General features: G+C 42.2%; 1 protein-coding gene across 2 annotated transcripts in view; it reads left to right on the top strand.

Moving 5' to 3' along the window:
* Nucleotides 1-17,587, top strand: part of DAPP1 (dual adaptor of phosphotyrosine and 3-phosphoinositides 1) — a 268,154-nt gene that overhangs the window by 120,801 nt on the left and 129,766 nt on the right. Inside the window, exon 2 of one of the 2 annotated variants that reach the window (XM_056566894.1) lies at nucleotides 2,313-2,370. The exons of the other annotated variant lie outside the window; for it this stretch is intronic. Coding sequence (XP_056422869.1) covers nucleotides 2,354-2,370 — 17 coding nt within the window. The 5' untranslated portion in view covers nucleotides 2,313-2,353. The remainder of the gene's footprint in view (nucleotides 1-2,312; nucleotides 2,371-17,587) is intronic. 2 annotated transcript variants of the gene reach the window in all.

Below are 17,587 nucleotides of genomic sequence, written 5' to 3'. Positions count from 1 at the left end.
ACAAAGCCCCTCGTGGTGCCCGAACAGTGAACCCCCCACATCGGACCCCATTTTGGAAACTACACCCCTCACAGAATTTAATAAGGGGTGCAGTGAGCATTTACACCCCCAATTTTTCATTTTTACAGACAACTGTTCAAAAAACCTGTTGGGGCGTAAATGTTCGTAGCATGTAAATCCATTCGAGTTCTCTCTGTAATAGTATTCTATTATAATACCTCCCCTCTAGGTGATGGATGGAAAACCTCAATGATCATGAATTGTAGTACTTCTCCCCTGCCCTCATGTCTTTCATGTACATGTCTAGAGATGGGAGTGTTGCGATTGTTTCTAACGCCTCCTATGTGCTCACCAATCCTCCTTCGTATTTCCCAAAATGTCTTTCCGACATACTCTCTTGGGCAAGGGTATTGGCATATATATCAGGCCCTTAGTCTTGTAATTAGTGAAATCCCTGCACCAAAATGATTTACTCGTGGTCGAACTAGTCCACCCATTTGCTCGTTTCATCTGGGAGCAAGCTACACATCCACCACAGGCAAAATTTCCCTTGGTGGTTTTTTGTAGCCATGTGCCCTCCCTTTTGGGTCTAGAATAGGGACTCTGGACAAGTTGATCCTTTAAACTTCTCCCCCGTCTGTTGGAGATTAAGGGGCGCTCAGAAATAACTTCTTTAATGTGGGGATCTGCCTGAAGAATATTCCAATATTTAGAGATAATGTTATAGACCATATGTGACTTATCATGATACATCCCGACAATTCTTATCTCCCCATCTATGTCTGATCTCAGGGGGATTTAAGAGTTGGCTCCTGTCTAGTTTCCCTGCTTGATTAAAGGCAGAGCAGAGACAGTCAACGGGGTAACCCCTAGCTTGAAAACCATTATGTAGGATTCTTGCTTGTACGTAGAACTCCTGGTTGGATGAACAATTCCTGCGGACTCTGATGTACTGTCCCTCTGGGATAACCCTTTTTTGGGATGTGGGATGATGACTCGTCCAATGTAGTAGGAGTAATTGGTGGCAGTTGACTTCCTAAATAAAGTCGTAGAGAGGCGTCCCTGATGATCCTTCTTTACTTTTACATCCAAAAAAGATAATTCTTTTTCTTGGAACTCATAAGTGAAAAACAGTCCAATGTCATTCTGGTTTAAGGTGTTAAGAAAAGTCACAAATTTGTCGCTGGTTCCACCCCATAGAACAAAAACATCATCTATGTATCTGATCCATAGATGGATCTTTTGATGACCACACAGTTTCATCTGGGGGGAACACCACAGTGTCCTCCCACCAGCCCAAGAGAAGGTTTGCAACAATGGGGGTGCAGGGGCTCCCCATCATGGTCCCCTTGAGCTGGTGGTATAGACGGCGATCGAACAGGGTAAGAACGAACTGGAGTAGCGATAGTACAAAATTGTTATGTGCAGTATATTGATTCCTCCTCAGACTAATGCCCTGTGTAAGAGAGTTAATCCCTAACACTATAGGTCTGCCTTTCAAAGGGTTTGTACCTAGGCAGACCATAAAATGTTGCTGTCATGTGATTCCTAGGGTACAGAACCATAAACTCCTGGTTGCTAAATAGTTAATCTGCCATAGCCTCCGATAGTATATCAAGGAGGTCCCTCTGAAAGCTAGTGGTGGGATCACACTCCAAAAGCTTGTAATTGGCCAAATTAAGTAGGAAGTCCTGGCACATCCGTCGATACAGAGTATGATCCATTACCACCAGATTACCGCCTTTGTCTGACGGTTTAATCACTGTACTGTTGTCTTTCTCAAAGTTCTGAAGTGCCTCCATTTCTTTGGGGTGCAAGTTATAATAAGCCGGCCAGCTGTCAGAGGATAATACTTCAATATTTCTTATCGCTAGCTCAAGGAAGATGTCAATGCTTGTCACATCAGAGACTGATGGTATGATGGTACTCTTAGGTTTTAGTTTGGAAAATGGGTCTTATATGTTGGTAAAACTATGCAGGAGTTGAGGAGGAGAATGGGAAAGTACGATCAGAACAAAGCAGATACCCCACTGTCTAGACATGTGAGGCAAAAACATGGAGGAAATATGGACTCCTTGAAATTCTGGGGAATTTGTAAGATTAAATTGGGCCCTAGGAGAGGAGATGTGGACAACCTCCTTCAAAGGGAGGAGGCTAAATGGATCTACAGGTTACACAGTAGATCCCCTAATGGATTAAATGAGGGATTCTCATATTCTGCATTTTTGTATTGATTGGTAAGGAATAATGTATAGCATTGAAAAACATGACAGATATACTTATACGGGACAAAATATTGACGTGTTTTTCAGATCTCGTGGCAGAAATTAAGGACCTAAATGTTTTGATAAGGATGAACAAACCGCTAAGGTAATAATATCGAGGCAAGAGAATAGATCATACTTACCTAATGTAGGTGTGGAGGGGTCTTGAAAATGTCTGAGAAACCCAAGGAGAGATCTAAAAATGATAATATAAATAATTCAAAATAAAAATTAAATTAATTGCAAGAAAAACAAGATAAACAAAATTTAAATAAAATATAATAATAAATATATGTAGATAGAATATAATGCTACTTATTGGAAAAATAATGAAGGAGAGAAGTTATGTTAATAATAAATTATAAATAATAGTATATACTAATATAGGGGGGAAAAAAGCTCCCTCCACCACCTTTGAAATTAGTCTCTGTAAATATGAGCCGAGGAAATTAATAAGGAGAAAAAGGACAGGTAAAATAGACACAAAAGTTATCAATAGAAATTAGGAGATCACATGACAGGAAGTTCGGGTCAACGGGACTTCTGAACTCAGAAGGATGATAGGTTAATAGACGGTAAATATATTACTGGCCATTTGGAAGGTGAATTAACCTATGAAAGCAGGCACAATGTCACTGAAGCCTGCAAGAGCTGTGCCTCGCCATTCACCGCACGCACTTCCTGGGTTTGGTCTCCTGCCAGGCCGGGAAGAGAGCAAACTAACTATTTGACACAGAATAGAGCCACCTAGGGGCCATTTTTTTTAAATTACATTAAAAACATAAAGGTTGGGAACTTTAACAGCAAGTAAATAGCAAAGTGTTTTATAATTACATAAGGAACAATATATTAAAAGCTTATGTGGTGTCTGATGAGGGTAATGTGTAATAAACCGTTTTGTGATGCCAGGGCGTGGTTGACCTATACACCACCCGAGGTAGACCAGCTTCTCCTGTGCATGGGGCAAATAATTACCCCGACCCAAGGTTACGAATAACTGGTTTGCTTTACTGAGGTTGGAAAGATGTTAAAATCCGTTAGGGTGAACTTTGGGAAGCTTATAGGCTTGCTGGGACTTATAGTTGATTGTGCTGTATATGACTGACTTGACTTGTACTCATAGCAAAAAAAGACATATAACCGGGAATTGCACTTAAAAGTTCCTTTTTTTATCTCAATTTTCATTCATTACAAAAAATGCAGTGAGAATTCAGAACATATTCACCCAGTGCAGTGACTTGACTTGTATGCAGCCCACGCTAGACTTTAGTTACATGAACTTGACTAACTTGACTTGAATATATCTCCAGACTGTAAGGCTTACCGCAAGGCTTTGATTTTCACCTGGGTAGTGGGGTTAACTGGTAGTTGATGCGTGGTTGCTGGACTAGGCCTCAGGCCTCACCTCACAGACAGACTCCACACTTCACCAAACTGTACCACTGCAAGAGAGAGAACTGAACTCTGACCTCACTATATATGGGAGGAATTTAGAGAGATCCAATTGGGCGGATAAGTTACCTGATTCACCTTTGCATACTCCCCTAACAACAAGGTCCCTAACAACAGGTTTCGTAAAGTAACAATTGCATAGAAAATACCAATACATTAATCATTGCATAGCTTTGTATAATACTCTGAATTATGGAGAGTCCTAAGGAAAGTGGGCCCAAGACGGACATTAAAGCAGCATCTGTCACACAGGATGGGCAGGAGTACAGACGAACATGTGATTCAGTACTGGGTCACCACAAACTTCCCCTCTAGAGAAAAGCCATCCTCGACGTAAGGTCCTGGAGATAAGATGATGTAGAGATGGCCTAATCGGTCTTCGTTAGAACAAAGAAAATAGTTCCTGGGGCATTAATAAAAATGTCCATCACAGGGCTATGTAAATTTTCCCGGGGCATTGGTTGCAATGTCCTTCTCAGGGTAATAAACAGTTGTAAGAGTTCATGTGGCACTTTTACGAATGCCCTTACATATTCCAATAGAATGTAAAAAAGTCAAGAAGGAAGTAACGGTTGTTGTAACATTTGTTGTAAAGGGTTATTTGCAACTTTTTACCAACACAACCCCTATATTAAAGGGTTATTTAAAGGTTATGAACATATATATATATATATATATATATATATATATTATTATTTATTTTTTTTTGACAATACATACATACATATATGAAACCATACACAGACTATTTTTCTTTTGTATGACATTACATATTTTCGATTGGGCCCCCAGAGACTTTCTACCCAGATGCCTGTGCTACGGGGCCCATCGGCTTTTTGCTACTTCTCCCCAAAACATGGAATTTTTTGAGTATATTGAGGTACGGACAACAATGACTTCCAGTTAAGGCGCTATTTTAACTTACCAGGTGCTCTCTCTGGCCACAAGAGAACCCTGTGCACAATGGACCGGAGAAACAATTAGTACTGACAATATATGTTTTGGTATTGATATGGACTGGAGTATAAATATACTGACTATAAGATAACAGTCCTGACTTCAAGGGGTACTCCACTGGAAAACATTTTCTTTTAAATCAACTGGTGCCAGAGAGTTAAACAGATTTGTAAATTACTTCAATAAAAAAATCCCAATCCTTTCAGTACTTAACAGCTGCTATATACTACAGAGAAAGTTATTTTCTTTTTAATTTCCTTTCTGTCTGACAACATGCTCTCTGCTGACACCTCTGTCCATTTTAGGAATTGTTCAGAGTAGGAACAAATCCCTATAGCAAACGTCTCTTGCTCTGGACAGTTCCTGACATGGATAGGGGTGTCAGCAGAGAGCATGCTGTCAGACTGAAAGGAAATTCAAAAAGAAAAGAACTTCCTCTGTAGTATACATAATCTAAAAAGGATTTTTTAATAGAGGTAATTTACAAATCTGTTTAACTTTCTGGGAGTCTCTCTTTACAGCTTGTCGGTTGACCAGGATAGTGCCGCCATGATAGCAATCCATTAGTGTGCCAAACAGCTGACTCGATCAAACTTTATCACTGTGCCTCTCTGCCATACTAGGGGTGGCTCTCCTGGCCTGGGATGCTCCAACATTCTAATGTACACATTTTCCAGGTGTTTGGTGTCCCTCTGCTGCGTTTGTAGCACCTCATAAGGCAGTTCTTTGGGACAATACTCCTGACTCCTCTTCTCCTTCATTTCCTCGACTATAGTAGCCATTCGGGCGTCTTGTTCAGCTCTCGCCAACAGGGCTGCAGGAATCAGGGGGTGCTCCTTTCCGGGCAGGGGCAGTAGATGTTGATGCATATACTGGATTACTGTTGACTCATCGCTGAATACCCAATGGGGAAGTGGGGGGGACTTGGGTCATGGCGTGGGCTGAGGGACCTAGGGTGCAGACTGTGGGGCCTGGGGTGCGGACTTTGGGCTAGAAAGAGTAGAAAAACTGGCTTCCTCTGTATGGATTTCCGCCCAGGATCCCCAGGTCCAGTGATGCGGTGATAGCCTCACGGGCTACGATCAATGATGCTGGCATTCTGCCATCCGGTGTAGCTGGCCACGGGTCAGCGCTCTCTGGTAGGGGGACTTGCAGGCATTGGTCCTCCAGGAAGAGCTTCTGTAGCTGATCCGCCAGCTCCTGAAACACGTGGGCAGCGGTCGCTGCAATTTCTTGGGCGCTGGGCGCCATCTTAGGACTCACCGGACTAGTGGACTCTCTCATGCCTCTGCCATGTTGCTACACTCGCTAACTTCTTGCTGTCTGAAGAGGTCTGACGGTGCTCCACTCTTTATACCGGTCTCTGGCAAATGGCCACCAGCTGGAAACATGTCAGCGGTGCACCCTCTTCAGCTGCCCCCTGGGCAACAGGGAGCCATCCCTTTAGGTTACACCTTGGATTTGGCACGGAGTCCTGGTTTCCACGCCCAGGGGCGTGATGCAGACTTTCACAGGCATTCTTCGTGGGCTTTTCTTGGACTCCATTAACCCTTGCAGGAGGTACTGGAAATTTTGTATGACGCAACATGGCTTCTGTTCGCACTTTGAACATGACGGGGACAGACTTTGGACTTTCACAGTGGCAGACAATAACATTTTCAAGCGCCTCTTCGCATAAGTGTTTTCACAGACACCATACTGGCGCAATTTTTGTCGCACGGTCGTGAGTTTTTTCTGCAATATGGAAACAGTTCAGACTGGGGGGGGGGGGGATTCGTTAAATAAGGCAGACACCCATATCCTGTTCGTAGGACGCCAAAAATTGTGGTGTCGGATGAGGGTAATGTGTAATTAACCATTTTGTGACGCCAGGGCGAGGGTTGACCTATACATCACCCGAGGTAGACAAGTTTCTCATGTGCCATGCATAGGGCAAATAATTACTCCGATGCAAGGTAACAGATAACTGGTTTGCATTACTGAGGTTGGAAAGATGGTACAATCGGTGAGCGAAACCTGGTGGAAACATTTAGCTCAGAAATTCTGTGGCAGTAGAGTCCAATTGTTCTCAATGCTATTCTGTTGCACCATGCACACGGTTACATTTCTGTAGCTGATGTTCCACCATGTGAACATAGCCTTATACTGAACTCATTGCTTTCTGTCTGCCCTTGCTTACCTACCAATTAGGTATTAACACTAAATTTGGTCTGTCTATGGTATAAATTGCCAACCTGTTAGTGGCATACTAGCAGTACCGATGTATCTATGGTTATCTTGAGTTAATCCAATACATACAAATGTGGTTTGTCCAACCACAGAATGGGGTCCTGTCTTTCTGTGCATCACAGGTAACAAAGAAAGGTTCTGCAGACGGCTCCCACTCTATTAACTCTATGGGAGCGTCGGAAATGTTGTTTGCTGTACTCGAGTATCTTTAGCACTCCCATAGAAATGAATGGAGCGCATTGCGTCTGCGGCATACACTCTCTCTGAAAGCTGAAGACCTGTTCTGGAGCAGTTGAACCCCCTGTGATCAAACACTTATCCCCAATTCTGTGGTACAGAACAGGCAGCAGTTTCAGCCTTTCACTAAATTCCCTATCCCATACACACAATCTACTGTTTGGCTCCTACTGCTGACCTGGCTGTCCCAAATCTGAAGCAGGGGTAAGCTTTCAGAAAATGATAAGCTCAGAACTCACTACTGCAACATGACAGGACTATGTGTCCTCTTTTCTTCCCATAGGGACAGCAGCAGCATCTGGGATGACATTTAAATGACTAAACTTGATGATCAGCACCTTTCCTGCTTATAGGAGTGGGCCTCTGATTTTACCTTGGTAAAAAGAATCGGCCTTGCTGCCCCACAAAGAGCCTGTTCCTTTAACAAAATGTTTAACATCAGATCCAGCTTTCTGTAGTTGCTGGTTCATATACATATTTTTATACATTTTTATACATATATTTTCTGTGTAATTCATATAATATTAAATGCATACTAGCTGAGTACCCGGCGTTGCCCGGTTTTTCCTTCCTAATCCTTGTTGGGGAGGAAAATAAACAAAGGAGGAAGCTTTTGACTTCATATCCCGTCCTCATATATTGTTGTCATATCCCAACCCCATATCCCGTCCTCATATCCCTTCCTCATATCCCGTCATCATATCTCGACCTCCCATCCTGTCCTCCCATCCCGTCCTCCTATCTCGACCCCCTATCCCGACCTCCTATCCCAACCACCTATCCGACCTCCTATCCCGACCTCCTATCCCGTCCTCCTATCCCGACCTCCTATCCCGACCTCCTATCTCGACCTTCTATCCCGACCTCCTATCACGTCCTCCTATCCTGACCTCCTATCCCGACCTCCTATCCCGTCCTCCTATCCCGACCTCCTATCCCGTCCATCTATCCCGACCTCCTATCTCGACCTTCTATCCTGACCTCCTATCCCGTCCTCCTATCCCGACCTCCTATCCCGACCTCCTATCCCGTCCTTCAATTCTGTCCTCCTATTCTGTCCTCCTATCCCGTCCCCCTATCCAGTCCATCTATCCCGACCTCCTATCTCGACCTCCTATCCCGTCCTCCTATCCCGACCTCCTATCCAGTCCATCTATCTCGACCTCCTATCTCGACCTCCTATCCCGACCTCCTATCCCATCCTCCTATCCCGTCCTCCTATCCCGTCCTCCTATTTCGACCTCCTATCCCGACCTCCCATCCCGACCCGTAATATGTGTACCAGGTATTGAAATATCTCCAGCCGTATGGAAGTTATGTGGGAACATACATTTCCCATTGATTTGCATAGGACTTTAAACAAAAACCCTGACCCTCACAAATGGGGGTAGTTAAGGGTTAAATTAGCTATCCTATATTTTAAGTGGACATATAAGTAACTTGTGACCAAGTATTATCGAAATATCTCCAGCCGTTTGAAAGTTATGCAGGAACATATATTTCTCATAGACTTGTATGGGACTTTAAACATAAACCCCGCCCCTGGCAAATGGGGGTGAGTAAGGGTTAAATCACCTATCCTATGTTTGTTGTAGACATATAAGTAACATGTGTGCCAAGTTTCATGTTAATATCTTTAGCCGTTTGGACGTGATGCTGGAACATACACACATACATACATACATACATACATACACACATACACACATACATTGAGTTTTATATATATATATAGATTGTAGGTGTAATTGAAGCATTTTTTACACCTTTTTTTTGTGTGCTGATAATGTGTAGGATCACCAAATGTATTAAATGTTCACCGAGCATTTGATAAATTTTGTACAGGTAAACATTTTCTAGCATTTCTCTCTTCACATACACTAAAAAGCTACGCCAGGTCTGGGATGGTGTAGTTTTAGACACTGTTCAGTGGCTTTGTGCCTTTTTTGCACCTTTTTACAAAAGGCGCAGTTCATAAATCCCTTCTATATCATGTGTATTGCCAAAATCAGTGGATTGCAACTCAAAATCAGTGGATTGCAACTCAAAATCAGCAGAAATGTGTAAACAAAAAGGCCCAAAAAAGGCACAAATAAACCCTGCTTGCACTTTTTTGCGCCTCTTGCAGACACAAAATACTGTCTAAAGACAATGATAAATGTCGGCCATTGAGTTTTATATGTATAGATGTGAGAACTGTGAGTTTACTACTATGCTGTCATCTAGTGTCAGATTTCTGTAGGGGCATATGAGAAAGGACCCTATCCAAAACATTGCTACATATACATAACTTTTTGCATTTGCTGGTGTGTGTGGGAGGAGCCTCCCTAATTTAAAGGTGGAAAACTTTTTTTTAAAATCAACTGATGGCAGAAAGTTAAACAGATTTGTAAAGTACTTCTATTAACCCCTTAATGACCAAGGACGTATATTTACGTCCTTGGCCGGCTCCCGCGATGATGCCGGGACACGGGGCTAATAGCGCGCGGCAGCGATCGCGGTGCCGCGCGCTATTAACCCTTTAGACGCGGCGTTCAAAGTTGAACGCCGCGTCTAAACCGAAAGTGAAAGCTGCCCGGCTGCTCAGCGGGGCTGATCGGGACTACCGCAGTGAAAATGCGGTGTCCCGATCAGCTGAGACACGAGCGGAGGTCCTCTTACCTGCCTCCGGCGTGTCCCCTTGGCGATTGATTGCTCCAAGCCTGAGATTCAGGCTTGAGCAATCGACCGCTGATAACCCTGATCACTGCAAAGCTATGGCTTTGCAGTGAACAGGGTATAAGATCAGTGTGTGCAGTGTTATAGCCCCCTATGGGAGCTATAACACTGCAAAAAAAAGTGTTAAAAAAAAGTTAATAAATGTGATTTAACCCTTTCCTTAATAAAAGTTCAAATCACCCCTTTTTTCCCATAAAAAAACACCATGTAAATAAAAATAAATATAAACATATGTGGTTTCGCCGCGTGCGTAAATGTCCAAACTATAAAAATATATTATTAATTAAACCGCACGGTCAATGGCGTACGTGCAAAAAAATTCCAAAGTCCAAAATAACATATTTTTGGTCGCTTTTTATATCATGAAAAATGAATAAATACAATCAAAAAGTCCGATCAATACAAAAATGGTACGGCTAAAAACTTCACATCATGGCGCAGAAAATGAGCCCTCATACCGCCCCATATGTGGAAAAATAAAAAAGTTATAGGGGTCAGAAGATGACAATTTTAAACGTATACATTTTTCTGCATGTAGCTATGATTTTTTACAGAAGTACGACAAAATCAAACCGATATAAGTAGAGTATCATTTTAATCATATGGACCTACAGAATAAAGATAAGGTGTCATTTTTACTGAAAAAATGTACTGAGTAGAAACGGAAGCCCCCAAAAGTTACAAAATTGTGTTTTTTCTTCAATTTCGTCGCACAATGATTTTTTTTCCGTTTCGCCGTAGATTTTTGGGTAAATTGACTGATGTCACTGCAAAGTAGAATTGGTGGCACAAAAAATAAGCCATCATATGGATTTTTAGGTACAAAATTGAAAGGGTTATGATTTTTAAAAGGTGAGGAGGAAAAAACAAAAGTGCAAAAACGGAAAAACCCATGGTCCTTAAGGGGTTAAAAAATGTTAATCCTTCCAGGCCTTATTAGGGGCTGTTTACCACAGAGGAAATTATTTTCTTTTTGGATTTCTTTTCTGTCAGGACCACAGTGCTCTTTGCTGACACTTCTGTCCATTTTAGGAACTGTCCAGAGCAGCATATGTTTGCTATAGGGATTTTCTCCTGCTCTGGACAGTTGCTGACATGGACAGAGGTGTCAGCAGAGAGCACTGTGGTCGTGACAGAAGAGAAATCCAAAAAGAAAATAATTTCTGTAGTATACAGCCGCTAATAAGTACTGGAAGGATTAAGATTTTTTAATTGAAGTAATTTACAAATCTAAGTACAAAAAGAGCACATACGTGCACTCACCGCAAAGCAGAGACAATCAAGCCTGGAGGTCCGGTGGCGATGACGGGGTGCCGGGTCTCAGCATCGGCGCTGGTGTGTGTTGCGCTCAGAGGCTCCGAGACCCGGCACCCCGTCATCGCCACCGGACCTCCAGGCTTGATTGTCTCTGCTTTATGGTGAGTGCACGTATGTGCTCTTTTTTGTACTTACATTTTTTACTTCACACTGTCATATGTGCACCCCGCAGGAGACACTGAGAGAGGTCGCCGAGGACCACTTTGCTTATATACGGTGATATTGCGCTTAAGAGTGCTCTCCCCTTTTTCTGTTGCTTTTGTGGATGTTCTAATTTACAAATCTGTTTAACTCTCTGGCATCATTTGATTAAAAAAAAAAAGTTTTCCACCAGAGTACCCCTTTAACCTCCATAACACAGCCTCCCTCTTAGTTAGAGGGCCAGTTGCCTAGTGTGCTAGTCCAGAGTACTACCAGCTAAGCCGATGTAGTTAGTCTAGCTAATTAAAATGTTATTTTCATCCCTCTATACCACAGAGGACCAGCTTAATAAACTGTACATAGGAGCTCCTGGTGAAATTTTAACCCCTTAAGGACCAATACAAATAAACCTGTACGCCCCTGAAAGACCAGGCCTGTTTTTTCAAATCGGGGATGTCTGTCTTTATTAGAGAATAACTCTGGTAACGTTTTGCCAATCACGATAATTCTGACATTGTTTTTTTTGTCACAAGTTGTCCTTCATGTACATAGTAAAAGTAAGCCGATATAATTTGTAGTTTTTTTTAACAATGTAAAAAATCATGAAATTTTTTTAAAAAATTACGATTTTTTGCTATTTTAACACTAATAGGTTGCATATATTTATACATACTGACCAAATAGTTTATGAAACTTATACTTTCAGATGTCTACTTTATTTTGACGTAAATTTTTTGTTTTTAATTCACATTTATTTTAAATTAGTTAGAAGCCTAACAATTTAACTTGAAATTTAGAAAATTTGAAAAGTACATCTTTTTTTATGTGCTATGCAAGGTTTGCAGAAATTAAAAGGTAGTAGAAAATAGGAACACCCCCCCCAAATGACCCCATTTTAAAAACTAGACCCCTCAAGGTATTCGCTAGGGGGCACAGTGAGTATTTTAACACCATAGTTTTTTGGCAGGAATTATTACAAAGTCAGGGTTCAAAATTCGAAATTTGCAATTTTTCCCAAATGCATCATTTGGGGGGCATATTTTTTGTACATCACTTCTGATATTGAAAGAAATGCACCCTATATTTTATTTAGCTGCTTGTCCCATGTTCGGAAATACCCCCGCTTTGGCCATATATGGTTCCTTGGCCGCGTGGTAGGACTCAGAAGGAGAGGAGCGCCATTTGGCTTTCAGGGCAGAACAGTACCCCCACCCTCACAAGTGACCCCATTTATATACCGCACCCCTACAAGTTATTGGCTGGACCAGGGACCTCTCTGATTGGCCCTTGGTCGGCTGGCAGTATAACGCGTCTGTCTGTGACAGTTAAGGCTCCTGATGGATATATCCGCCATGTTGTGGGAATAAACACCCGCTCATGGCGAATATATCCATCACTGCTGCGGCTGGGTAGCTCAGTGTGTCCGCTCATGACTGCCGGCGCGAAATCCACCTCTATGAGTGGACACACAAAGCTACCCAGCCGCAGCAGGGAGCTCATTACCATGACTGCTGCATAATGTGTAGGATCACATGGTGGACATCCGCAGCATATTACATGCTGCGGATGTCCGCCAATGCGATCCTACACCTTTTGCATTTTTTTTTATTGGATTCATTTAATAAATGTTTTTTTTTTACACTTTTATTACATTTTTATTTATTTTTACACTTTTATTTTATTTATTTTTGCACTTTTTAATGCTTTGGAATACTTAGTATTCCAAAGCATTGCAGTTATATGCTGCCTGCCTCTGGCACGTCCTTTCAGGCAATACCTAGGGCAGACCTGGGGGTCTTTGTAGGACCCCCGGCTGCCCAGGTATGCAGCAGCACCCCGCGATGCTCCGGGGTGCTGCAGGAGAGACAGAGGGAGCCCCCTCCCTCTGTCAGAACTCCTTACAGTGCAAGGTCACTTCTGACCGCGGCTGTAAGGGTTAAACTGTCGGGAGTGAAGTGAACTTCACTCCCGGCAGTGCGGCAGGTCCCGGCAAGCCGCGGCCACACACAGCACCCCGCGATCGCGATGCGGGGTGCTGCAGAGAAGACTGAGGGAGCTCCCTCCCTCTGTCATAACACTTACAGCCCGCGGTCATTTCCGACCGCGGCTGTAAGGGTTAAAACTGCCGGGACCGAAGTTTACTTCGGTCCCGGCAGTGCAGCAGGGTCCCGGCTGTGTGATACAGCCGAGTCCCTGCCGCGATCTAGTTGGTGCACTGGGCAGCACCCACGAGAATAATGGACGAGTATAGACGTCCAGGTGCGGGAACGGCCGCCAACCTGGACGTCTATACTCGTCCGTGGTCGTTATCGGGTTAAAGGGGTATTCTAGGAAAAATACTTTTTTTTATATATCAACTGGCTCCAGAAAGTTTAAAAGATTTGTAAATTACTTCTATTAAATAATCTCAATCCTTTCAGTACTTATGAGCTTCTGTAGTTAAGGTTGTTCTTTTCTGTCTAAGTGCTCTCTAATGACACCTGTCTCAGGAAATGCCCAGTTTAGAAGAGGTTTGCTATGGGGATTTGCTTCTAAACTGGGCTTTTCCCGAGACACGTGTAATCAGAGAACACTTAGACAGAAAAGAACAACCTTAACTTCAGAAGCTCAAAAGTACTGAAAGGATTTAGATTTTTTAATAGAAGTAATTTACAAATCTGTTTAACTTTCTGGAGCCAGTTGATATATAAAAAAAAGTTTTCTCCTGGATAACCCCTTTAAGTCCCAGCTAAGGAGATTGCAAGCTACTTTACTGCCTTAGATAAGTAGAGATATATTCTACCACTTCAGAGCTGGAAGAGCATAAGCTTCCCAAGAGCTTTTTTGCTTTCTCTTGGTACCTACATGGGCTTCTTAAAAGGACAAGTATTTTATGGCTGTCACATCACATTTCTATTCAGACCTGCATCCTGTGATAAGAAACTACATTTCAACTACATCCTTACACTTCTCTACCTGCTGGAAGCCAACCTGTAAAGATACTGTTGGTGAAGCATTTCAGGACAGTGATTACCCTTAAAGGGGTACTACCATGGAAAACTTTTTTTTTTTATCAACTGGTGCCAGAAAGTTAAACAGATTTGTAAATTACTTCTATAAAAAAAATCTTAATCCTTCCAGTACTTTTTAGAGGCTGTATAGTACAGAGGAAATGTTTATCTTTTTGGATTTCTCTTATGTCACGACCACGGTGCTCTCTGTTGACCTCTGCTGTTCATTTTAGGAACTGTCCAGAGCAGGAGAAAATCCTCATAGCAAACATATGCTGCTCTGGACAGCTCCTAAAATGGACAGCAGAGGTCAACAGAGAGCCATAAGAGAAATCCAAAAAAATAAACATTTCCTTTGTAGTATACAGCCCCTAAAAAGTACTGGAAGGATTAAGATGTTTTAATAGAAGTAATTTACAAATCTGTTTAACTTTCTGGCACCAGTTGATTAAAAAAAAAAGTTTTCCACGGTAGTACCCTTTTAAATCTGTACCAAAGCTAGAAGAGAGATTTTTTTATTTTCATATCCCCCACACACTTACTTGGCTATCCATCAGCTAGAGAGGGGTACTTCCTGACATGCACCATTGCACTACAGCCAGCAAGTCACTGTTCTTGCAAATGCTTGTAAATGATTTCTATTAAGTTCACTTGAGTAAAGAACTGATCAACTGGCTTGTTAAACTTGTGTCTGTCTATGTCATTGCACCCTGAACCCCACAGAAGCCCCATTTACCAACTACCAGATGTTCTATACAGACTGTGCCCTGGGAAAAGGGACTAGTTTAGCCCCCTTAATACCTGCTGTGAAGATCAGGAAAGTTCCCACCGGTCAGAAGCCACACTCCTGCAGTTGTAAAATTAATCCTGGTGACCACAAGTACTACAAGTCCCAGCTGGTCCCAGCATCCCCATCTGCATGTTCCTGCTTACTCACTGCACATATGTGGGAAGCCCCTTAAAAAAATTGGTCCAGGCCTCTCATGACAATACCGCTGGCACAGCCCTGATAGCAACACTGCCCTTTACCCAATAAGGACACAGCCCATTTTGGCCTTAAGGACACAGACAATTTAATTTTAGTTTTTTTCCATCTACAGACCCATATTAAAGCTTATTTTTTGCGCAACCAATTGTACTTTGAACGGCGCAACCAAATAAATATTATATATGGGAGGAAATTGCTTATATGTGACTTTTGGTCACTTTCTATTGCATTTTTTTCAGATGTGATGTGACCTAAAATTGGAGATTTTCCTATCCTAGGTGACGGAAAATATAGATTTTATGAAAGACAGGAGGCGAGCATTATAGTGCATTTCTTTCTTTACTGCAAAACATATAGCAGCAACATTAAACGTTTTTTCAATAGTTAACAAGAAAAAAACTTTGAGGTACACAGGTATACAGGTGTACAATCATAGGTAATCACAACCTAACATGCTGTCTCTAGTAACAACCAATGAGCATCTAGCCCAGGTAATATAAGCTCTAGACTGACAGAACTATCCCTCTTTCTTTGATGAACCAAAAAATAATAAAGAATACATAAATATGATAAAGTCCAAAAAGAGAACTGGGAAAAACTTGAAGGTTGAAATTCCTCTGTAGAGAAACATCCGGTCAAAGGAGAAGGTTCATTCATCTATGAATCTGAAGAAAAACTTGAGTAAGGAACGACAAGATGATCCAAAAGGAACAGAAGTAGCCCAGGAAAGTCCATAGATCCTGACGATTAGTAGGCTGAAATACAATAAAAATTGTTAATGGGTGGGATAAGGGAGGGATAATGCTCGCCTCCTGTCTTTCATAAAATCTATATTTTCCGTCACCTAGGATAGGAAAATCTCCAATTTTATGACAAGACAGGAGGGCTTCGCATTATAGTGCATGTTCAAAGCTAAATATATATATATATACTAAAATGTCTATACATAAATAATAAGATAACCGTAAATACAGAGCAATCTACAGAAGAGACATAGAAACATGATGTTCAGGTCTGAAGTAGAAAGATTTAAAAGTGGATTCAGAAGCCCAGTTGGCTGCCTTAAGGAGATCCGATAGTGACCCTCCAGATTGGATGAGTTTAGTGGAAACTGCACTCCTGGTGGAGTGAGCTCCAAATCTTGATATATCGATATTAGCCATGACCATGACTGTTCTAATCCATCTGGCTAAGGTTGTAGAAGACACAGGTAAATGGGGTCTACAGTAAGAAATAAGAAGTTGAGAATGAGAAGGATGACGAATAGATTTTGTTTTGTCCTCATAAGCGAGTAAGCAACGGACAACGCAGAGTTTGTCATTATGAGGGAAGGATGGATAAAATACTTGATGGATGTTGGTTTTGGTCTGTCTATGAACCAAAAAGGATACCCCTTGTGGAGAGAATTGTCTATGGGAGATATCCAGAGCTTTGACATCTGAAACTCTTTTAATTGAGATAAGACAAAGTAAGGTGGTAAGTTTAAAAGACAAGAGTTTTAAGGATAATGAATCATTATCCTCCCAACTCTGAAAAAGGTTAAGAAGAAGGTTAACGTCCCAAGTAGATTGATACTTAGGAACTGGAGGTCGTCTAAAACGAATCCCTTTGAGTAATTTACAAATCAAAGGATGTTTACCAATAGCAATGGAGTTAATAGGGGTATGATAAAAGGAAATTGCCGAACGATAAAGATTTATGGTACGGTATGCTTTACCCGAATCAAAAGCATCCGACAGATAATTCAGGATGTGTGGAATAGGTGCAGATAAGGGATCCAATTCCCGTTGTATGCACCAATCAGCCCAAAGTTTCCAGGCTGATCTGTAAGCGATCCTGGTACCTGGTGCCCAGGCGTCAGAAAGAATTTCCCTAGTTGTTCGAGAAAATTCTGTCTCCGTGGGAATTGACCCGAAATTAGCCATGCCACCAAAGGAAGTTGATGGGATAATACTAGAGGATGAGGGTTCCCTAGAGGATCTAGTAGGAGATTCCGGAATGTGGGAAGAACCCTCGGGAAATCGATCAGCATACCCAAGATCTGTGGGAACCATGGTTGAGAAGGCCACCATGGAGTGATCAGGACTACAGTTGCTTTTTGCATAAGCACCTGGATCAGAAACCTGGGGATCAGATTGAAAGGGGGGAAAGCATATAGCATTTCCTGTGGCCAAGATTGGATGAAGGCGTCCGTCCCAGTTGATTCCGGGTCCGGACGCCAACTGAAGAAGCGTGGGAGTTGACGGTTGAGTCTGGATGCGAATAGATCCAGATACAGAGGACCCCAAATCTGT

The sequence above is a fragment of the Hyla sarda genome, chromosome 1 (assembly GCF_029499605.1).
Source record: "Hyla sarda isolate aHylSar1 chromosome 1, aHylSar1.hap1, whole genome shotgun sequence".
Taxonomy (NCBI): Eukaryota; Metazoa; Chordata; class Amphibia; order Anura; family Hylidae; genus Hyla; species Hyla sarda.
This window is presented reverse-complemented; position numbering and strand designations above follow the sequence as displayed.